Raw genomic sequence first — 23,995 nt, forward strand, 5'->3', positions numbered from 1 at the left:
TTCGACAAAGCTTCCAAGCACGGCCCGGCATGAATACGAGTGGAGGACGGTACTGAAAAGCTGTACGCTCGATTATCTGCTCATGATACGGGTTACCGTTTTCTATAGTTCGAAAAGCGAAACGATTAGCGATTCGTTTGAAACATACCATTCCACTCGGACACGTGCCAATTCCGTGCCGATGGTATGGATGTGTTTTTGTGTACGTTTCTGTGTGTACGATCAATGTCCCTTGTCGACAATTCCCATTATTAATAGAGCTGAGGGTTGCAAATAATTGCCGAGCTTTCAATTTTCCCCGAGATTCCTGCCGATGAGCGTACGGTGTAGAAAGATGGAACACACATCAGAGAGAAGAAGAATGCAGACGAAAAAAAAACACACTCATCCAGAATAGAGAATGGCCATCGCTAACCAAACGCTATCGGAACCGAAGGATCGTCCGCTGACAGGAAATAGGGGAACGTGCGCCATTGCACCACATAACCCGGGACACACAATAATACAAAAGCTTCCCAGCACGAACAGACCACAGTTCGAACCGCTATGTTTAGCCTTCTTTCGCAGAAATATTTGTTCACATTCTCCAGCAGATACACAATGAATAGGAGCTTTCTGGTGTGGTGTGGTGTTTGCGTGTCCGAGTGTATCGGGTTCAACATTGGGTGGAAGGCTTAGTTATACGTCTACCCACGCAAACGCGCGCTGTCCCAATGGGTCCAATTTGAGGCGAATGGTTTTGGTTGAACAAGAAAATTCACCATTGAGCTAGTGCTGCCGGAATAAAAAAGAATACGAGCCCCAACGAGGCGGAGGGTTAGCTATCGGAACTGACGCAAAAATCCCGAAAGGGATCATGTTCCTCGTGCTTAGACTACACAGATACGGGTCCAACAACTGTGCCTTCACATCCTCGACTTTTTAGACAATCGGATTCCATTGAACAGGGAAGTTTACTGTTCGCATCCCACTGCTGCCATACAAAAGACTGCGGGAGAAACAAGACTCTTCCCTAGGCAGGTGGCAATAGACACAGCAACAGTACCAGTCGACCGTGAAGCATTCGGTAACAAGAAATAGAGCACACAAAAAAAGTCTTTCGTACGAGCGATATAAAAAGGGATACGAGAAAAAAAATACCAACGACACAACTATGCTTCTTTCGTGTGACATTTGTTAGCCATTCGGTTCGGTGGAAGGACTGTGGTCACCCTTTTCGAAACCGCCACCTCCAACACCGTAATGGGGGAACGTGTAAAAACCGTAATGGGATTTGATTGAATGAGCTTTCAGGTCTTCCATCTCCATCAGGTTAGGCGTCTTTCGAGGTGGGGCAAGAACTCTGCGAATAGAAATAAATCGCTCTGTCCATGATGAAAATTTGGCTAAACGTAGCTGATCTCAAAGCCACAAGAATGTGTCTCAGCCCCAACAAACCACAACGGCTTCCACCGCTACCACAAAACGGGTGCTTCACGAACCGGAACGTACAAGTGAAAATTGATTGCGGTAATTTCGCTAGACGACGGCAACTGAACACTGCTACCGGTTGCTGCTGTTGCAGCTGCTTGGACAGCCCTCTGATCGACTTGTTGCAAAATCTTCCTAGCCACACACTTTCGGTCACCATCGTTAATGTCCGAATTTTTGGTGAGTGGTTCGTTGCGAAGAATGTTTCTCATGGTGGAGAAATTTTCTTCGTTCACCCCAAAAAACGTGACACGATCCGTCAAGTACCGTAAATCACTCATCGTTACCTCGAGTGGTCAGTAAATCGTGTCGAAGTTTTTGAAGCATCCAATATAGATTGTGATACCGGAAAACCTTAGCTTCCCACCCCCGGGGAAGTTGGAAGTTCCATATTTTATCGAAGAGACTGGCACTTAAGTTTGGACTCATTTCGGAGCTGTTTCGGAGCTAAAAGGAAGAGTGATTTACTAAACTGTCCATATTTGGCAAGGTTTTTGGGGTTGGTTAGAACGAATCCCAACCGCAACGATTGATCGACGGGGATGAAACTTTCGGGCGATACAACTTGCTCCCCAACATCTTCTTGCCCATCGGTGAAGCTTTGAGTTAATTTTGTGGGAGGATCTAAATGTCTGTGGTTTATCGTTCTGGGGTAATGTTTACTGTTACCACTGTCAAACACTGGTATAACCGCTGCGTTGAAGATTTACTTCTGCTACATTGTTCGGGAACAACCGATCCATCACCACCACTTCATTGTTCCAATCGTTTGGTACGCTTTTGTTAGACAACCTTATAATTAACGCAACAATGCGATACTATCTCCCACGGGCTGCTCAACACATCCGGTAGATGGTAATCCGCTTATCTGGAATTCTTACACAGACGTATCATAAATCCTTACCGAAAGACTGAAGTGCTCTACGAATGACGCGAACTAGACACGGTGGACCGGTTTCAAGCGCTGACCGACCGTCTTATGGCTGTTCAAGCTACTGACAAGCGAAGGCGTTTAAACGATATTTTCGCTTTCTTGGTAGCGCGATTGTAGTAGCGCACCATCCCCGGTGTCATGCTCTATATTAATCAACGCACCTATCGATGCCACAATCTTCAATTGTGGTCGTAGAACTTCACCTACAGAAACGAACGCGATTAATTATCTACGACCGTCATTAATAGTGAGTGAAGGAAAGACTTAAATAAAGCAAATATACTACCTTTTGCACCCGTATCGTGCCGATTTGCAATTGTGATTTTTCGGTGCCTTTTGATAATTCTTCAACGCGTACTTCTCAGATAAGATGATTAATCGGTTTTGCTTAGCTGGTCGCGCTATCAGCTGGCGGTGATCTTTTGCTAGAGTTAGAACCTTACCTGGAAGAAAATTGGTTTTCCATTGTCGATGATCTGTGGTGGAGTTGTGTCTTTGTCTAAAAACTTTCCAGACAGTCGGTATTGCGATAAGTAAATATGAGATGGAAGGAGTTCGATTTTCGGTGCGTTAGATTAGTACATTTTACCAGAAATGTTTTCCGTTTTCTTAATGCCAAGAGTTTCTTAATGGTCCATTAAGACATTCAAGTATTGGCTGGCAAACTCACTTAACTTTTCTTGAGCAAAACAACAACCAAAACAAAAGCATCTCCACTCGAGCTTGCAGAAACTCTCCAGAATAGATTATGGCGTTCACGAAAAATCAATCACATATAATACCGATCAGGTTGTGCTGCTGCACAAATGGATGGGGAAAACTTTGCTCAATTTCAGAAGTTGTTACCTTGATGGTGTCAAGTAGAGGAAAGGTGCACTTTAATAAATGCAGAGCGCAACAGAAGTGCCGAAACAAGCTATAATAATGTTAAAGATATCAGAAGTATAAGTCAAGCTGCCCAGAAACTTAGTCCCGTGTGAAACTGGAACATTGGGTTGAACGTAATTAATGGATCACAGCAAACAAATGTCCAACGAAGCAAAGTTGAACCATATAGGAATTGTGCGAAATTCAACTCCAGTAAAAAACTTTGCCGAAAAGCTGCTACTAAACCACCTCGTATAGATTTTCGAAGAAACATACCACATTTCCTAACAGAAGGATTTTTTTCTACCTCCAAAAGATTACTTTCCCTTATTACAAGTCTCGTGAGGGATTCACCAAAAAAATCCCCCACTCTCCATTGCATACGGAAACATCATCCACGAGCGATGGACAATTCATTTCCTAAAGAAGGGACCAACCGCACTCACACACACAAACACCACCCACGCACTCTCCACTAGACACGGTGGTCTATTTCATGTTCAATTAAAAATCAATGAGCGACAACTTAATAGGATTACTTTCCGCCGGATTCACCCGGGCATTTCGGCAAACGCGTCCTACGCGTCGCGTTCAACCTCGTCCGATCGTCACATCCGATTACGGATCTTCACCCATGTCCATTCGGTGTATCCTTCGAACGCTGCTACGAGTTGCCGCTTATCGATTGTTTTGCTTTCATCAGATTAAACTTTCACCATCGACAGACCTCGACAGACGAGCGAATTGGGAGGAGCTGATTGTGATGTTGACTTATGCGCGCTGCCCGGAATGCGTACTGGAACTCTGGGTTATTGTGTGGCGTTGGTTTTTTTCTTTCACATTTATTTTTGTGTAGGTAGAAATGTGGCTTTTCGTCGAAAACTGTTTTACTCGCTGTCGGTCTCGGGTGCGTCGTACCGATACGGTTTATTAAGTAAAGCTAGTGTTTTCTTTTTTTTTGGTTCACCCCACCCGGGCCCGGACAGCTGCGGTTGTCAGGAGTCATTTAGCAAATTTGCAAATCGCGCCAGACTGTGTTGGTTTGGAAATGGAATGGAAAATGGGTGTGGGCAGTTCGAGAGCGAGTCATTTTGCAAAGACGGATTAACAGGATGATGTAAAATGTTTGGGAAAGATTATCATCAGTAGTTGTTTCACAAGGCATTAGCGAAAGCTTGGTCATGTGACCAAGCAAACATTTGAAACGATTTTTTTGTGTTTCGTTGGTTTTTTTAATTCAAATATAACTTTTAACATTTGTATGCGATGGTGACATTTGAAATGGAAATTTGTAAGTTCTTTTGATTAGATAAGGTTTAGATTTACTTTTTTTATATATTTTTTTTCACGTTGTAATTTGATTCTACAATTATGTTTTCGGATAATGGTTGGATTGAAATGAAATATTAATTGAATTGTTAATATTTAATATGACTTTAAGAAAAATAAGGCTAACCATCTGCCCTATGTAACCTAGACAGAACTGGAGTACAGAATCACCTAACACAAATAATTTTAAAATAAAAAACATTCAGTATTTTAGGGCTCTGGTGATCAATAATCAACGTAGCTACTATATAGTAAGATTACTTAAAAATATTTGATTGATCCTTCGTTTGAGGATTTCCCTTAAATATTATATTCAACACATCTGAGTGCCACTGAAAGAATTGATGATCACTGGTAAAACGTTATCATTAAAACATTTTTTACTAAAACCTCCAGTCGCTATTTCTGGGAATCGCCTACTAATCATTGCTCTCGACTGACCGACTAAGTGGTAAAAATAAGTCTAGTAATCCAGAAATGATCGGCATGTTCTTATAGGTCGTTAAGCCAAGAAGAGAGAGAGAGAGAGAGAGAGATTTGTTCAAATATTTAAATATGAAGACTTGAAACTCAGTTAGAAGATTTTATGGGGTTTTTTGTGCTTCAATGAAATAAAATATCGTTTATCTAACAAAAAAAATCATGATCAATATTTAAATGCATCACAATCCCGTTCCCGTTTCATTCGACCCACGAACCGTTCCGTCAACCGTGCTAAGAGCTAATGGCATTTCACCTAAAGTTCACTCTAAGTGGACCGGTCATAAACCGCAACACCTTCACCTTTCCAAACGAAGCGGGCCACTTACACTGTTTTCACCTTTTGTTTCTCACAGAGGTACATCTGGCATCGATATCGATTTAAGGCGCGTCGACATTGATCAGTGTCCGCAGAAAAACTCCCCATCTGGAGCACCACAGCCGCTGAACATTTTTGCCGGCACGGACAAATGCAAACAGCGAACGACGGAGGTAAGTTTTTACCCGTGTGTACCATGATGGGTTATTTTTTCTTCTCATCGTAAGTACATTTTTCTATTTCACCAATTATTTTTCGGTGCAAATTTTTTGCTATTCCTTTTCTGTTGTACGGTGTTATCTTTGTAGACTTTGTTGTAATCAAATTTTCAAACATCATCCTTTTAATTCCCCGTTCACTTTCGACTCCACCGTTGCTGGGGGTGGAAAAAAGGTTTTATATTTTTTGTACTTCATTCTGTTTCTAAATATTACCTCACACAATCATGCTTTATCTTCCACCACAAGGCTAGTAACCCCATGTGCGAATGCGAAAATCACGTTAAAATGGTGTTTCTATGGGATCCTTTTTAAACATTCTTTTTGCTAACATAAGAGAGAAAGAAAAAATATGACGCGTCTATGTTTGCCATTTTCCAGGCAAGAAAAGCTCCTGCCTGTTTTTGTGCAGCCTGTCTCTCGTCTGTATTTATATTCGACCGTTACTGTAGTCGTTCGTTCCTAACCGAAGCCGACGGGCGGAAGATGTAACCAACCAACCAACCAACCAAAAGAGAGAAAAAAACGAGTCTACACCATACGTAAATTCCTTACGAGCGAGCTTTCCGTTGAGTTATGGCGTCCCATTAAAGCTGGCGATGTGATGCACCTCTCAACGCTAGGGCTTAGTTTTGCTGAGTTTCGTTTTTTTCTGGTTTCTCCTTCACTGATGCTCAATTCTTACAGGCCTTTTCCCTCGTGAGGGAAGAAGAGCACACTCGGGAAAATAGAACTTGAAGGCGATAAATTTTCATTGCTTTCATTAGTTTTAATTAATTTAATGCTGTTTCAATGTTGTTGCTGCGGGTACTTTAAGGTGTGGGGGTAAGCGGTTTTCCTTCAACTTGTAAATGTAGCCGCATTTTTTCTCTTTTCTTTGTGATATAGTATTTTTAGAAATACATCAAAACTCGTCCAAAGATAAAAAAAACGAATGATGGTAAATTTATTTTACGCTTGTATTTGTACGATCGTTTATTTGATTTCCCTTTTCGATGAATAAAAGCTACGGGATATGATCATCATATATATTGAATTTTTTCTTTCAGTGCACACCCATCCCCGGGCTGGGCTTTCGGCGTGGTTCCTATCGGTGTATCTGCCGAAAGGGATACTACTTCCCCGATACGACGATCGAGCAGAAGTACTTCAACGGTAGCACACTGGAGGAAGAGTATGAAAAACTTATGCTGGTAGGTGACTGTTTTGGTTTGCGATGGACACAACCAGCTTTATACTGATTCTTGTTTTTCTACACCGTTGCCATTTCCAGAACGAGTACAGCACCTACAGCATCCCAAACTCGTACGAATGTTTACCGTGCGCTGAAGGGTGTGATTTCTGCGAGGATGCATCACCGTGCGTGGCAGCACTGAACTGGCCGATGCGTACATCCATCCTGGTACTAGCCTGTGCCGTCATCGGGCTACTACCACCGGCTGCAGTGTTTACCTTCAAGTATCAGCAAGTGAAGGTACGGTAGAGTAACAACTCGGACGGGTTTGCATTTAGAATACTTGTTTATTTTTCATTTGAGTGCCTCATCGTGCATTCGTTTCGCTGTTATGGTGTGAATAACTAAAAAAACGAAAGCATTGCATTTGTGTCAACATGTGGTAGTTGAAAAAAATATTGTTGACTTTTTTATCGATTATCAACTTTTACACAATAAAATTGATATTTGTTTGTACGAAAATATTTTTTTACTGATTTATTGAAGGTAGAAATCATACCATCCCTGTTATTTATATTTTGATGAAGATTGGATTCATACGTTTGTGTAATCATGGAAGGAATGTTATTACAATCCAAACGTTCCTTTCCTTCCTAACTTTAATAAACGAAATAAAATCCTCTTTAATAAACGAAATTTAAAAAAAACTACTAACAACTCTAATGAGATCTCAGTGCTTCATTTCGAAATTTGAAGCATTTTTTGTAAAAAAAAAAAATTATTTATTTATAAATTAACAGATTTTCCCAAGCTTTGTCTAGTCGGACGGGAAATTTTCAAATCCTGCCACAACTACAGACAGTAGTTCAAATGGTCAATACTCAAGCAATACGGCAGACGTGGTAGGACTTCCAAATTCTACAGTTCTAATAACATTTTGAAGAATAACTTGATCGTACATCGCCTCGTATTTAGGACATTTTTCTCAACATCCTCAGCACAAATGCTTCAACTTTTGTCAGCATTCCTTCACTGATATCTTTTCGTATGGTTGTAGTAGCTCATAATAGAATACGTCACATATGCCCAGCATGATCTGCTGGCCATAATTATTGATCATAGAAGCAAATATTTGGAATCATTCGCAGTTATCAGCATTTACCAACAAAAGATAAAAACGATATTTTCAATTGTATTTTTGATATCAAATCAGTGAATGAATTTCAATAGTTTTGACTATCAAATTCGTACCCAATAGTTTAAAAAAAGTTTAAATTGAAATATGGAATTTTAAGTAACACTTTGGTGCTTATCATTTCACATGACTTATTTATTTTTTTTTATTTTTTTTTAAATAATCAAATATTTTTAGAACCCTTCTTACATACCTTTCGATGCAACCAGTTATGATTAATACTTTTCTACGCCCACACATACTATGAAAATATAAAAATTGTATACTCCACTGCCAATGGGTCACAGGCTCTTGTCATACAGTGGTTGCCAATGCGTGGGTTTCGCATTCAATTTCTACAGCAAATTGAAGGGTAGGAACACCCTTCCCCAGCACGCTGGATTTGATTATTTTGTTCGTCCACAAACCAAAAATAAAAGGCTAGCAACAACGAACAAATGCACCATCCGTACATATGTTCACACCACGGGATGTGGTCATTGCAATGAATTGTCGACACCGTGTACAATCCGACTCATCGAACATTGCGGTTCGAGCTGCACCAGACGTACGATGCATTCATATTGTGTGTGTATTTCTGACAATCACAATGAAGGATCCTCTGGCGTAACAGGAAATGTAAATTACTTTTTCACTGCCACATCACCTTTCCTGCTGACTTTTTCCTAGCTGACTGTCCCGTTGACATTGCGCATTTCACACGCATACACGCGGCACGCATGCCGTTGAAACCGATGAAGGAAATCAGTAGTTCAGGGTTTTTGGTGGTTGGTTTTGCCACCTTCTCATTTGCTGGCATCACGCTGCCAAGGATGTTTCATTAATTTATTCTGTTTTTACACTGTTGTTTGTGTAGTATGGAATTACACTTTCACCGGTCGGATGAAGGGTGTCGGTGTTTGATTGGATGTTTTTAAAAAAATTGCAACAAGATTGCGGTGCTGTCACGACCACCACGAGCGAGCATAATTGAACCACTTCCGAGGATATTTTAAAGCGCTGTTTAACCAAGTGGGTGGGTTGGTCAGGATAATGTTTGAAAATATATTTTTTTTAATATTACGCTTAAAGCTTCTACCATTCAATGTGCACATACAAGTATCTTTCTACTCGTTTTATTTCGTTTGTTCGAAGAAAAAATGTTACAAAACCGATTTTTTCACCAACGCTTTTTATTGGGTTAAAATAAACCCTTAAGTTAAACCGTTCAACGTAACAATAAAAGCCAAAGAAGAAAAGTGTGGGCATCGGTCCAAAGGTACGATAAGCTGTAATATTCCTGCATATGAAAGGAGCTTTAGAGTTTTTTTTTTGCTGGCGTACGAGTTTTTATTTCTGGCTGTTTGCCGTTTTTCCAGTTACATCCGTCCCGATGGAAATTCAATCCGCATAATTATTTGTTCGTGAATTTGTACCAAATTAAATTGTTTCATTTTCGAAGCATTTTTAGAGCAAAAAAAAGCTACTGGTAGAAAATAAAAAAGGCTTCGTACCTTCAACTCTTTCTCTTTTGCTTCCATTTTTTGTTTTCAGGTCGTACGAGCTGCCAGTCCGGCACTGCTGCGCGTAATTGCATTGGGTGCATTTTGCATTTATTGTACGGTAAGTATTCGCTACCAAGTTTTTTATTTTTTCCTATTTGCCCGGACAATTTCTGGACACCAATTGCGGGGGTTTATGTTTTAATTTTCCCTACATACTCAAATATCCATTTAAAGTTTGTTATTTTTAATTTTGGAATTGCTCCATTTCACTCTCAGTCGCTCTTTCTCTTCATTCGGGTTTATGGTTCAGGAAAGAGCAGGGTCACGCAACCCATTCAGAAAGGATACATTAATCTTTCGTTTCATTACATTACAAATGGCGTTCGTTTTCGAAGGGTAGATGTTTTTTTTTTTTCTTTTGGGTGTCCCTCGTTTTGCATTATTTCATTTCCGGGCTTTTCCGGTGCCTTTTTTGCAATGCCTTGCATTGGGTCTGCCGGAGGAATTGGATGCTGCGATACCGAAATAAGATATCTTTATTTAATTCCATTTAAAATCGATGTTTTTGTGCTTATCCTTTAGGAGGCAAACATTTTTCAATGTTTTCCGTTTTTTTTCTATTATGTCTGTGCGTGTAAAAAAGTCGTTTAAGTTTGGTAGGAGCAATTAATGCGCAATTAAAGTATCATGTAAAAAGGTTTTTAATCCGTATTTAATGTGAGATGTTATTTTTTCAGTCATTGATAAATACCATTAATTGATAGAGAGTTGAAAATAATGAGATTTTTATGAGAAGATTTTAAATATTGATTATTTATGTTATCTTAATCTCCATTATCTTAATGTTTAGAAAATTTCAAACCTTTGATAAACGGGCATTTGATAAGCCATGAGGTACATTAAACTTTAAGAAAACTTTAGCAAAAAGGCTAGGTATTGGAAATGCATCAAGAAAAATCAATAGTGGATAAATATTTGTTGAGACTATTTTTTCCGCGTGCGGTAACAAAATCGGCATCCCTGACAACTTCTCGCGATGTCCTGCCACGCAGGCGAAGATGCAAAGCATTCTGCCATCCATAAACAATTCGACGTAAATCAAAGCACGCTTCACATAGTTTTCAACACCCACCCGCTTAACACGAGCCTCCCGCACCAATGGTGATAATATTGTGCCATCGTATCACGCCAAACAACAACCCAACCCTATATCTGCTCAGTTGAGTGTGGAGCGGTCAGTAGCATAAAAATATACTTTTCATTTCGCTTTCATTTCCTTCGCCACAAACGGTGGCAACATGGGGAAGCAAAAGTAAAAGCAAATTAAAAACTACCATCGTTCGGCTTCTCTCAACTGGGATGTTTGGTGCGCTGGAGGTTGCGGTTATTTCCGCGCCGACGTGTTTTTTTTTCCTCCAGCACACGCAAGCGTTAAACCGCAATACAGCGATATTCGCGCGCCTCCCCGAAACGTGGCTGGGAAGTAAAAGAAATCTATTTTTAACTTCATTCGAACGCCAACAGAATCACTAATTACGTGCATTTACATAACTAACTGCCGGTGCCCGAAAAGGGAACGTGGCCAGTATGGTGAATGCGAAGTGTAAAGGCAAAATCGGAACGTTTTCATTTTAAAACCCGCTCAGTCAATCTCACTTTTCGCTAGTGTTAGTCGGTTTTTTCTCTGTTTTTTTTTTTGCTTATAGATAGCGGGCTTTAATTTCCCCTTTTTTATCTGTGTTTATCTTCCATTTCTTTCTTTTCATTCATTCAAAAACAACAAAAAACTACCATGGCAACGGATTTATTCGTGGAAATTGTGTACGACATTTGGCAGTCGGTTGTGATGTATCCGCCACCATCGCTTTACTCCTGTACTGCCCGCATTTGGTTGCGGGAAATTGGATTTTCCTTGACGTACGGGGCACTGATGTTGAAAACCTGGCGGTAAGTATTCGGGCTACCGATAGGCTTCCTGGCCACCGTTTATTTTTTTCACCGTTACAATTAACTTGCTGTTAGTAACCATCGCAACCCACTGTAGTAACTTCTTCTAACTCCTCCTCTAGCAACTCCCGAGGGTAACGGCATAAACAACAACGTCCACACTCTGTTTGACAGCATCAACAAAAACACACAACACAACACAAAGAAAACAAAGAGAACAGAGAGAACAAAGCAAACAGAATAGTTGATGTTATTAGAACATGACTTGTAATAATAAAAAAAAAACATCCTTTCTAAAGAATTTCGCCAAAGGAAACAAATCACTCCAAAATAGCTAAAAATAATTTCCCACAGCTTTTTTTATGAAATAAATTCTTTTTCTCAACCTTTCATTTTTTTTCTTCTTCTTTTCTCTCCAACAGAATATCGGTAATTTTTCGCGTCCGTTCAGCGAAAGCGGTCAAAATTACGGATGCGTACCTGCTGAAGCGGCTGGGCGTACTGTGCGGTTTCGTTGGGATTGCACTGCTGGTCCGGACGTTGGTTGCGCCGCCGGTCGTGATCGTTGGTCGAACCGCGGACAATCTGAAAGCATTCCTGTGCAAAACGGACTGGTGGGATCATACCTTCACCTCAAGTAAGTAGCCTACCCTCCCGCCCGGAATAGCAGAAGGATACAGCAGTCCCTCGGTTCAAAACAAAAACACGCCCGCAGACAGTTCAAACTCACGATGGAGGGATTAATTAAAATGTTCTGGCCCGTTAAATTGGCTTCGACCATAACAGAAGTGTTAGAAGAAGAGTTCCGGGTTTTTATTATTTTTTTTTTGCTTGCCTCCTTTACTTTGCAACAGTGGTTTTTGCTATCGGACGCATTCTTAAGTAGGTCACTTATTTTGTATAGGAAGAAAAAAACCTTATAATTAGGGCCGCACCAGATAGGATTAATTTGAATCGTGTGAATGAGCATAAAAAGGGTCGCTTTTTTTGATCACCTATTTTCAAGCTGTTTTTTGCGTTATAAGAGGAATTTAATTAGTAATTAAGAGGTTTATGTTCTATGCTAAACAGTCAATAATTATAACATAGGGTTCATGTTGACGTGAAGCGAATTTTTTTATAAATTAAAAGTCAAAAATTCATATTTCATAAGACTTTAAGTTTAATAGCCTTAAGCGATCAACTAGCTTTTGTTAAAGTCTCGAAATCACTTGAACAGATCCTGAGTTTGGGATTCTGCCAGAGCTGTTTTACAGATCTTGGAAAGATTGAAATTGTTCAGCAAAATATTTGCTTTTGGTTAGACGTATATTTTGTTTTAATTTTTTAAATATTGATAAAATTAATCAATACTAGATAAGACGAAAAGACTAAACCCTGCCATTAGATTCTTTATCAAGATCAATACTCCCAAGAAACACTTTCATAGCCCTCTCTTCAATCATCAAATGTTTCGAAACAACATCTCATATTCAGTGATCGTCAACCACAAAAAGAAACTTTTCACCATTTCTTTTGGGTCCGATATCTGCTGCCGAAATTCGAATTCGATTCTACTCACTCTTGCGAATAGCAATTACTAGGTTCAATCTTCGGATGGAACGATCAAATCAGCTTGGGCGATTCACTTCACTGTACTTTTGCTTTCGAGAGTCCGAAATTAAGCTTCTGATCAACGATCTCCAGTAGAGAGAAGACACTTTGAGATATTAGATCTGGTAATAATGATGGATAAGAAGAGTCTCACGAAGATTTCGATCATATTGGAAAGTCATTGCTTGCAAATGTCAAACTACTCTCAAAATAATTCTTTCTTTATCCAAAAGAGAGCATAGGTTCATAGATTCATCCTTAAAATAAGTTCATTTCTTAGAAGAAAATGTTCCGTTCTTTACATTGCTTATAAATCAGAACTTTCGTAATATCGCATAAATTTATTCACTTAATTCAAAAGTTCGTAGACACGTTAATTAAAACACTGTTTCCTCTACACAATAGTATGTGTTTGTTTTTATTCCCCTGGTCTTAAACATCTGGTAAATGTACCACCATTTTCACTACCTCAGCATCCACTGTAGCATAATTTGAGCACCAGCTATTAACACTAACACATTACCAAGATGCAAGCAAAACAACTACATAAATCTTCACACCTTAGCAGGATATTTATTGGCCCTACCTGGAGTGTGTTCGTTACCGGCACCGGTTTCCACACTGGTGTGCTGACATACTTTGTAAAAGTGATCATTATTTTTCTTCCAGCCCTAGCAGGATTTTCAGGAGTCTTCTTTTTGCCTCTACCTTCAAGAAAAGGGTGAACGTGTATTTCGAATAAAAAAACACCTACCCTATCTAACACTTACTGCCTTTGTTACAACAGCTTGGAAGAGTTCTTTCAAAAGCAGCATGTTAAGGTTTAAATTACTGGCACATGTTGCGGAAAAGCTCACTGTTTCGATGCTACGTTACAGCGCGTAAAACTTACCCTTACGAGATATTGAACTTTTCCGCCTGGCAGGCACATATTGTCATACAAGAAACGGGCTGCATATTGCACACAGCCAACTTGGCTTCCGCTAAAAGTTGGCTGTAAATCTGTCGGCAAGCTCACCTGCATGGGATCGAGTGCAATGGAAAAAAAAGCTATCCACGTTGAGAGTTTAAAATATAATATAGCTGCTGGTGAAACGAAACAAACGCTCACACACATTCATGCACAACTGGGAATTACATAAAGCTCCGAGGCTTCTAAGGAAACAAGTTCAGCTTTTCATAAATTGTATCAAACTTTCAAAGAAACAATCTGCAGGAGAATCTTGTTTGATGCAATAACACATACACAAAAAAAACTCCAGAGTTAACAAAGTTTATTTGAACTCGCTTCACTATCTTTTTTCACTATCTTGGTAAATGTGTGTGTTTTTTTTTTGTTTTGTTATCCACGGATGAGATTTATAAGTCAGCCAGAACACGGGTCAGATTCTTTCTCATAAAACAACAAAGAACGTACACCGTAGTGTGGAAAGTGGTCTGTTTTCTTTTGTTGCTATTTTGTTTATTAAATTGTGTAACGTGTATATGTTTTATCGAGCGCACGAAACGGGTCCGGCAGTAGAAAGAAAAAAATGTGTTTACCACAGAAAACGAACCGGGTCCCATGGTTCCGCGCACGGTGCACTGCAACCATGTCCGCATCATAAAGCAAACTCTGCACTTTGTTGTAAATAGTATATTAAACCCCCTTGTGAGTCAGCAAGAGAAAAAGAAACAAAAAACACCACATCTCCACAAAATGCTAACTTTCTATCTTTTCATGTTTCTCTTTATCCCGAATAACTTTATTCGCCCTGGCAAAAAACACGCGTGATGCTGCGTGCGTGTTTACTTCCGGATTGTACGGACGGTACTACGGGTTTCGCAAACTATCCGGACCACAAAAACCCAAACCCAAAACCATGGTCACCCGCTAACGGTACAACAATGCTGCCCGGACCGGGTACAGTGGAGGTACTGTTTTTGGCCTGGGGCGTACGGCTCTGCATCATGGTACGGAAGGCACCGTCCGAGTTCAACGAAAGCCGCTTCATATCGATGGCGATCTACAACGAATTTCTACTGACGTGCTTCCTGAATGTGTCAATGTGAGTATTATGTCCGGCTAATGAATGTGTTTTCCCCTTCTTTTCGTTCATCTCACAATTGAAATAATGTGTTTTGTGGTTTTGCTGATTGTTGTTTTCATTCCGCATGCAAGTTTGCTTAGTCCTGGTTATACTTTTTACCGACAATTTTCTTTTTTTTTATTCTATTCTGTTATTGTCCTGGATTTGATGAAAAACCAACAAGAAACCCACAAAGAATAAAAGTTGGAATCAATTGGATTTTTTTTTGTTACACGTTTTGGGAAGTAAATGCCATCCAAAAGATTATTACGAAGGAGGTACTATTGCCACCTAGCGAAAAAAAAATATGTAAGCTAGTAGAATGAACTAAATTTCACGAAAATATTTTCTACATTTTCTCAAAATATGACAAATTATATAAATAATATTTCCATTAAAATAAAGTGTTGAGCTAAATCTCGAAACTTAAATGTTGAAAAACATGTTAGAAAAAAAATTGATACTCCTTGCATTTATTTTTCCCATTTGTCACACAAATTTAATTTAATCAATAGGTCTCTTTAAACTCAAAATTCTTCATTAACTCTTCTGAACTATTCTTCGTTGTTGATTGCATTTGAATTTCAAATTTTTCTGCTGTTTGCGATTAACAGTTAAATTTGGAAGTTTATCTTGTCTTTCTATGTCTCTGATTAAGTCCTTACAAAAGGTGAGAAAGAAAACAAATTATTGTAAGTGACCCTGCGGAATGATAAACAAATGTCTCTTAGTGTTAAAATTTTCCGACACAAGGCTCCACCGGCAATTGCACTGTGAAATTAAACTTAATTACTTAAAGGAATCACAACTAATAATCTGTCCCCATAATTGACATGAAATAAGTAAATACAGGCCATAAAAAAACCCGGACTCAGGAAAACTCGATTGAATATAAATTTGCGGACGTCGGTCATTTATGTTCGTGTCCCTATGTCTACAGCACATACGCACAGTTGGTCAATTTGAATGAATAATTTTAACTGCTTTCGCATATCATATTTTTTTCGACCGTGCTCCATGCAAACCCAGCACAAGAAATAATCACAAAACGAAACGGTTTGTGAAGATTAATTATACATTCCGTTTCCGATTAAACCACCCGCCGGATATGGTATGGTGTACAATCGATACTGTGCTTGTCACTGGGTTGGCTGACAGCAAAAGTATGGTGTTTCTCCCCAGGTTGTTCATCGGTCGGAAGCAAATGAATATTTTAATATGGAAATTATTATCCTTAAACACCTCACTTGTCATTGAACCCGTTCGACTGGGAAAGCGGGTTTCCCCCCCGTTTTTGCTGTACAACTTGTTACTCGCTAAAGGGTTCATTTGCACCCTGGTCATAATGTTCTGGATGGGAAAAATGTGTTCAACGTACTTGAAAACCTATTTCCTGCCCAACCGTCGAAATGCTTTATGGCTTCTCTAGCAGTGAAATGAAACCGGATAGTTGTGAGGGGCGGGAAACAGATTGCCACAATGAAACAGTCCGTTCACCGTGTCCCAACCGTGCCAAGCTGGAAGAGTCATTTGTTTTTCTTTCTGCTTGTGCCCTTCCGACTCACTCACACAAACAGAAGCAGCATGTTTTAATGCATTCCGGAGCAGGATTTGAATATTGTCGGTGCTTAACTTGTAGTTCGTCTGGATCATCATCCATTCCGCAGTTGGAAAGAGAAATAGAATATCCATCACATGATCGCAGGGATCTTTTCTTTTTGCTATCTTTCAATTTTTCTGCACTCACAAACACATGCATATAAGGACGTTCGCTTATCGATTTGTGCATGTGTTGGATTTATGGATTGGAAAACTCGCCTGATACGCCAGTCTACATCAGCACCCATCCTGCTTCAACGATGCTTCCTTTGCATGATGGGTTTTTAATGTCCATTCTTGGCCACCGTTCCATCTCCACTCTCATCCATCCCCTTCTCGGAGGCACTGTTTTTCGGCTAATGGCCAGCGTAGGTTGCTCGGTCAACGGAGGCGTCCTGCCGCTATGCAAATAGGAAGCATCATTGATATTCAAGGCGAGCCAGTATTTATGGGAGAAAATGTTGCCTAGCTTTCGCTGCCATTTGCCGTCTTCCGTGTCGTGTTCCGTGAAAAGAGAACGGATTGGACTGGGGAAAGTTTTCTTCTATAAGCAGGATTTGTTTCTGAAGCTGTTAAGCTGTCGGGATTAAATTTTTTCTTCGCTCTATGTACACGAAAGATGATGCGAAATTATTCACAGTGTATAGATTTTCAATTAACGTTCAGTATGATACAAAAAGGGCGGATGATTTCGTTGTTGTAGATTGCTATTTCATATATTTTTTCAATCTAATATTTAATTGTATCCATTACAAGCCTTTTGAAACTGGATACGATTTTTATCTCTAAATTGATTTCAACGTTTAAACACTTTTGCATCAAAATTTTCAAAAATAAAACTTGGTTGCATTGCCAATGTAACGGTCACGATATAAAAAATAAATCATCTTATATTTGATGAAAACATCCCTTGGAATCATAATGTGACCTCGTCCTCTTAACAAAAAAGTTATGAAGTTAAAACCGGTCCCTAACCATATCATCCTCGGCGCTCACAGATGGTTGAGAAGAAACCGCGCTGACCGCGCTATTATCAGTCTACTCGAGAAAGGTTCATGCATCAACGGTTTGATGTAAGACGACCGCACCGCTGGCCCCGCTACCACCCGGGTACACATTCATCTTTTAACGCAAAACCCACAGGAATGACGACCGGCTGCTGCCTTGTTGGCCGGTCAAAATAAATAGATTTCATTTTCTGGTCATGTCTTGCATTCCCCGAACTTCCCTTTATCGTCTTACCCCCAAATGTACCCGTGGAGCTTTGGAAAGGATGATGATGTTGCTGGTACAAAAAGCCAACACACAAAAAAACCACCACTCAAATGCCCACTCATCCGCAGGATGAGATGAAATACACTGGTCCATAACTAAATGGAAAACGAAGGAAAAATGCTTCCATTTTGTATCCACGAAAGGAGGAAAAAAAAACAACAAAACCATTCCAAAAACGGTGAAACACCAGCAGAAGGCAACGACCAGCAGAAGAAAACAAAACATGGTGTAAAATAAATCAACCCCATGCTTGATGACCGTGCGGGATTGTCTGGAGAGCGACACGAATGGCACCATGGGTATAGCAAAAAGTGCGGCACCGGATAATAAATCGCTTCTTCCCTTCCATTCCATACTATGGTGCTGGCAACACAGTAGAACAAGTCAAAAGCTGACGGGTGTCTAACACGGTCACTGCTACCCATCCCATTTATGCGGTCAAATGCGTACTGGGGGGAGCTTTCCTTTGTTTTTTTATACTGTCAGAAAGCTGAGAAAAAGCACATTAAGACGTTTGTCCTTACGCTTCAAACCAGCAAATGATGTGGCGAAGGTCGCGAAACCTCCCGCAACATAAACTATGCAAAACATGATCCGCTGTTGATTTTTGTTACTGTCCTGGCAGCTTCCTGGGGGGGGATGTTATGGAAGAAACATCGCAAAAAAAACTTCCTGGAGCACTTTAGAGCGCCGATTGCTCCTGGGGTGTTAAACCGATTTTTACAGCACTATATTCTCAACAGTATTAGCCTTGACAGCGTAACGATCAAAATGCAGGCCAAGGTTACAAATTTTCAAAAAAGAAAAGGAAAAAAATCTAAGCAAAATGCTGTCCTCAACGGGTTGACAACCTGTTTGAAGTTAGAAGAGTTATTTACCCATGAAATTGTTGAATTTGAACAAAATTACTAAAATAAATTCACATATTTTCCCGAAGAGCAAGGAAACAATTGAAGGTGAAAACATGATTTTTTTTAATTTAATAGTTAAAAGATTTTCTCTCTCTCTCTCTCTCTCTCTCTCTCTCTCTCTCTGCTTGGCTTAACGACCTCGCAGGTCATAACTGCTATTTCCGGCTTACTACACTTATTCCATATCAAGTATCCGGATAATCAATCCTTGCCTTGGGATTTGATACCCGGTCGTGTCGTGTAGAACCAGCGACGTTTTCCACGTACACCACCGAGCTGCCTCGAACAAATGTTAAAAAAATTAAGACAAACATGCAAAACTATTAATTTGTGTCTCAAATGAAGAAATGAATTGATATTCGTTCAAAAAGATTAATTGAGTTGAACTGACATTTGATTATATCCTATCAATTGGTGAATATAAATTAAAATAAGTGTATTATATCAGGTGAATGTCTGATCCTTCACGATCAATGTTAAATTTATTATTTGTCTTCAAGATAGTTCTACAAAATTTTATCATTCTATATAAAATATTTCAAACAAAATATAACATAAAACTATGTTTTATGAGATGAACTGAATCAGAGTCCATGGGAGTTTTAAAATATTCATACCATTTATTCTATCTCCAGACACCAGAAACGTACAACCGTAATACTGCTCGCTGTGTATAATTTGCATCGCTCGCCATTTGTCTTCCCGGAGGGCGAACAAAAACTATCATTTATTTAGAAGATATTTAGACGAACCGCCCGCTACTGGCGGGTAGATTTGTTCATTTCCAACCTCAAAGCATCGCACAGCAGTGTTGATGATCATTACACTTCAGTGAAAAACCGTGTCGTAGAAGAGATTCATTTTATCTACCATTTCTTAGAGTTTATTTTTATTTCCGCCTCTAAAACGATGCATTTTTCTACAGTGACCGGTCTTAGTATCTCCTTTTGTACATTTTATCAACACAAATCTTCCTATTTTTTTTTAAACAACAATCTGCAAAATTGCTTCCATCACGCTGTTTCATTCATCTCTATGGCAAACGTTTTCATTCTCTCTTTTTCGCATCCATTTTGTCCTCGTTTCAGGTTGTTCCTGCAGTCGCCGGCTAATCCCGATTTATTGTACATCATATTTTTCTGTCACACGCAGCTCACGGTCACGCTACTGTTGGCTTTGATTTTTGGCAGCAAGGTAAAACAAAAGAAACTCATACCCCTATACCCAGTGCCCCACCAAACCCTTGTGCATACTTCCCAATCTTCCTATTCCCAAAACTTGTGCTGGTGCTTCACATCAGTTTTATTAGTTTCGCATTTGCTGGCCGCTTCCGGTTTTGTTGGCCGTGTGATTCCTCGTTTTCCCTCCCATTTGTGAAGAGTGCTTGATTGCTTTTCTTGCACGTGTAAGTGGTGGTGTACCTTTCTTACCCGAAAAAAAACCGAGGAAAAAAACACGAATGTATCCAACGTTAAGACAAACAATCGTTAGCCGTTTGCTTTCTTCACCTTCTGTCGACGACTCTTACGTTATTGCTCTACAGAAAAAGAAACAGGCTTCAACAGGAAAAGAAACACAACCGAAGCGTTCTTTTAGGGCCACTTTTGGCCGGCCCCACTTGTGCGGTGAATGGGAGGTGTAGGGGTGAAAAAAAGCGACCGCTTAAAATTCAACTCATTTTTTATCTGTTGGTGTGCTTTATCCAACCTGAACTCAACTACCTTAACCGGGAATGGATGGATCTATTTTTGCACTTTTTGAAAGAAAACGAAAGAAATATAAAAGCAAAAAAACGCAGCGAAAAAAGAGGATAATGAACCTCTTCTAGAGATAGCGATCCTGTAAATAAAACCCATCGGCTCTAAATGAAAAGTACACACGACGGCACTAGAGCCAAGTTTGTCGACACTTTACACTTCCAGCTACCGCAGATAAACGGCACGTTCAATTCAAGTTTTACTTTCTTTTTTTCGGTTTGTTTTGTTTTAGTTTCGACTGTTTTCGTGCTTCAAGCACAAACCCTACCGTTCAAGTGCGGTTTGTAAATTTCCTGAAAAGTATTTTTATCGAAACTTAAGTCATCAACAATCATCACCCGTTGGCGATATTCGGTTGTTAAACAAAAAGTCAAAGGAATGGGGAATTGTTTCGAAATTATCCTCCAGCGCTTGGGCAGAGTCACCCAAAGGTTGTTTGCATTCGATTGCGAAGTAGCTCGTGTTGAATAATTCAATGTCAATAACAGAGACACAAATGGATCTTGAAGGATTGCAGGTTTGTTGCTCTTCTTTTCTAATTTTATAGCATTCTAAACATTTCTTAATGTCAACGTGTTATACAAAGTTCAACAGAGGTGAAACCCTCTTGTAAGCTGTTTCTTTTCTTTTTTTGCTGGCTTTTCCATGATAAATCTTTTCTCTTTCCCATTCCTATAAGCCATGTCTTATTACAACTTTCTCCGGTTATCGGTTTTGCACTTTTCACCGTAAGAAATGTCACCTTTGGAAGGGTCCACCTTCAGAGTGGAATCCAAACCATCCATGGCACTTAGACACATTCAGAAGCGTAAATTCTTCTACCTCCACAAACAACCGAACTGTCAAATTTGATTCCGTGCAAATATCGTCCCCAATTGCTCCGAAGCATTTGTCCTACGCTGGACCTCCCCTTCAGATCGTTCACCATTGCTTTGGAATGTCGTTCATGATTATGTTCTTACTTTTTTTCCCCTCAATTCTTGTCCACTCTTTCGCAGGTGTACCTGGTGTTCCGGGGCGGTGGAAAACATCAGGACGATCCAACCGGACTCGGCATCAAACCGTCCGGTGCTAAATTTATTAGCCGCTCGCACGGACGAACATTCGCAAACGCTAGCAGCGTCACGACGTCTACCGCACAGCTCGGAGCCAACATGGGTCAGTATCTAACAATCTGTCTGTCGTTAGTAGTAGTTTCCCTTTTTTTGGTTATTTCTCTTGCTTGCTTTTAAAAGAAGAATTTATCGAATGAAATGGTCACCAAAGGTAAATGCCAATGCAAAGCAACCGTTTGATGTCGAATCAGGAAAAGAAACTCTCTGATTCGGAATTAAAACGAACAGTGCGTACGAACACTAATGGAAGTCATTGCGAACACAAATCACATACGATCGGTAGAACATGCATGCAACAAACAAACAAAAAAGTGGCACACAATTTCCCTTCGGCGACTACTCTGGGAAGGTTTGCTGCTTTTGCACAAACTCCAATCCAAACCCGAGCATTTACAGTTCCGGTGCTGTGTAGTGTACCCATTCTTGAAACCCCGTAGACGGGATGCTACTAGCAAGTTGAGGTGGACAGAAACTCTTTACAATTCTCTTGCTACGCCATGCTTACCCAGAATGCCAGATTGTTTCGTTTCATTAAATTCAATTTTGGTAAAAACTATTTGACATCTCGGCCTCGATTTTCTGGAGTCCGGAAGGAGAAAAAAAACGCCAGTGGAGTTGAAACACTCGACGCTCCCATTTGTCAATGATCACTGCAGGAGGGATAGGGACAATCAACGGTTGAAGCAGATAAAAAAGGGGTTGAAAAGTATAAAAAGAGAGAGACAGAAAGTAAGAGAGAGCTGCAAGGGATCGAAATTTCGGAAAACCAAATTGCGTCCTTTTGCGTCGTTGTTCACATTGAACAGCATTGAGAGCAACTTCACATGGTTGAAGGCTTTACCTTTTTTTGTTCTTGTTGCTCTACTTGCATTTTGCCATGTTATACACTCGACGGCATCCGGTACGGTCCAACTGCAGACACCACTTTATAGCTTTGGCAGAGCAAATAACGGACCAAACCAATTACATACGAGCTCGAGGCAAATTTCGATAAATCACTTTTCGGCAGAAAGGTTGTTGCACAGTGTGGTGTGACCAGGACAAAGGAATAGAGTGTGCACCGTTCGACATATCTCACCCGCCCGAATCGTCCCATAACCGGTTGTCTCGATGGTATGGAGAAATTATACTTTGACCCGCTTTCTATCCTGCCAGTGTGATCAAGTGCCCCTGTTACACATGGCCATCGATGGAGAGTCCCTGTTTTCCGATTGCGCTACCTTACCCTACCTCCGCTGCTGATGATGAATGCAGTCATGGTACGGGAATGAGCACTCGAAATCGGACCACCTAAGACACAGAGATCCTTCAGGGAAATGAATTATCGTTATCACATTCTGCACTAGTGCCGTACTTTGGGGACCGAATGTGTATGGACAAAGAGGACTCCATGGTAGAGGCGAATGATCGATCAGCCATTTTCATTATCGTTGGATGCAGGAAATACCAGCGGTGGGTGTACGCTTTTGTGTGTGTGCACAAAGATGAAGATGGAGTTGGTGATATGAGCGAATATGAGCTTGTCCCGAAATTGATTAGACGTGTGAAAAATGGCATCGTTTGTTCAGCGGAAGTAGCGTGAAATATGTCTGTTATGTGAATTTTACCTAACAAACAGTTTTTTTTTCTCCTTTTCGGTTTATGCTACACGGAATTATTGCTTTTACATAGAAGAAAAACATGTTCGGAAGGCTGATAGATGGCTTGTTTTGGATATTAATCTAGAAAACAAACTTAACATCTAATCATTTGTAGTAGTGATGGGAAATACGAAATGGAATTGTCGGTTCGAAAATAATTCAGAATTGATTCCAGTGTTCTGGAATACTGCGATTACTTCGGACATCCACGGAGTAACCACAATACTCAAGATTGTTTCAATCTGTTGTACGTTGGAATTGATTTTTAACCAAATTTATTCTGTTTCCACTCATTTTCTAACAATATTCAATGTTCTAGTCATTTTTTGGTATAAATTTTGCAAAAATATCTTAGAATTTTCGAAACACTATTCCATGATTTTTCCGTGCATTTCGACTCGGGGACACTGCATTTTTTTTCCTTTGATTATCTCGAATAATGTCCCATGGACTTTCCGACAGGACGGTTGGATACAATTATCCGATGATTCAACTCCTAGGAATAAATATCGCGATCATTCGGCAGTTCATTCCAATCTCGAGAGGATCTGAAGTAAACACCGGAACTGGAACGATCCAGCTTCAGCAAATTAACCATTTTTCCCATCACTTGCGATAC

General features: G+C 40.0%; 1 protein-coding gene across 3 annotated transcripts in view; it reads left to right on the forward strand.

Annotated features, from left to right (window-relative positions):
* Nucleotides 1–23,995, forward strand: part of LOC125771263 (uncharacterized) — a 96,775-nt gene that overhangs the window by 70,101 nt on the left and 2,679 nt on the right. For all 3 annotated transcript variants that reach the window (XM_049441686.1, XM_049441687.1, XM_049441688.1), the window contains 9 exons: nt 5,437–5,572; nt 6,667–6,810; nt 6,891–7,091; nt 9,520–9,588; nt 11,308–11,417; nt 11,840–12,054; nt 14,920–15,058; nt 19,953–20,058; nt 21,620–21,779. In XM_049441686.1, coding sequence (XP_049297643.1) covers nt 5,437–5,572; nt 6,667–6,810; nt 6,891–7,091; nt 9,520–9,588; nt 11,308–11,417; nt 11,840–12,054; nt 14,920–15,058; nt 19,953–20,058; nt 21,620–21,779 — 1,280 coding nt within the window. The remainder of the gene's footprint in view (nt 1–5,436; nt 5,573–6,666; nt 6,811–6,890; nt 7,092–9,519; nt 9,589–11,307; nt 11,418–11,839; nt 12,055–14,919; nt 15,059–19,952; nt 20,059–21,619; nt 21,780–23,995) is intronic.

This window comes from Anopheles funestus, chromosome 3RL, assembly GCF_943734845.2.
Source record: "Anopheles funestus chromosome 3RL, idAnoFuneDA-416_04, whole genome shotgun sequence".
Lineage (NCBI taxonomy): Eukaryota > Metazoa > Arthropoda > Insecta > Diptera > Culicidae > Anopheles > Anopheles funestus.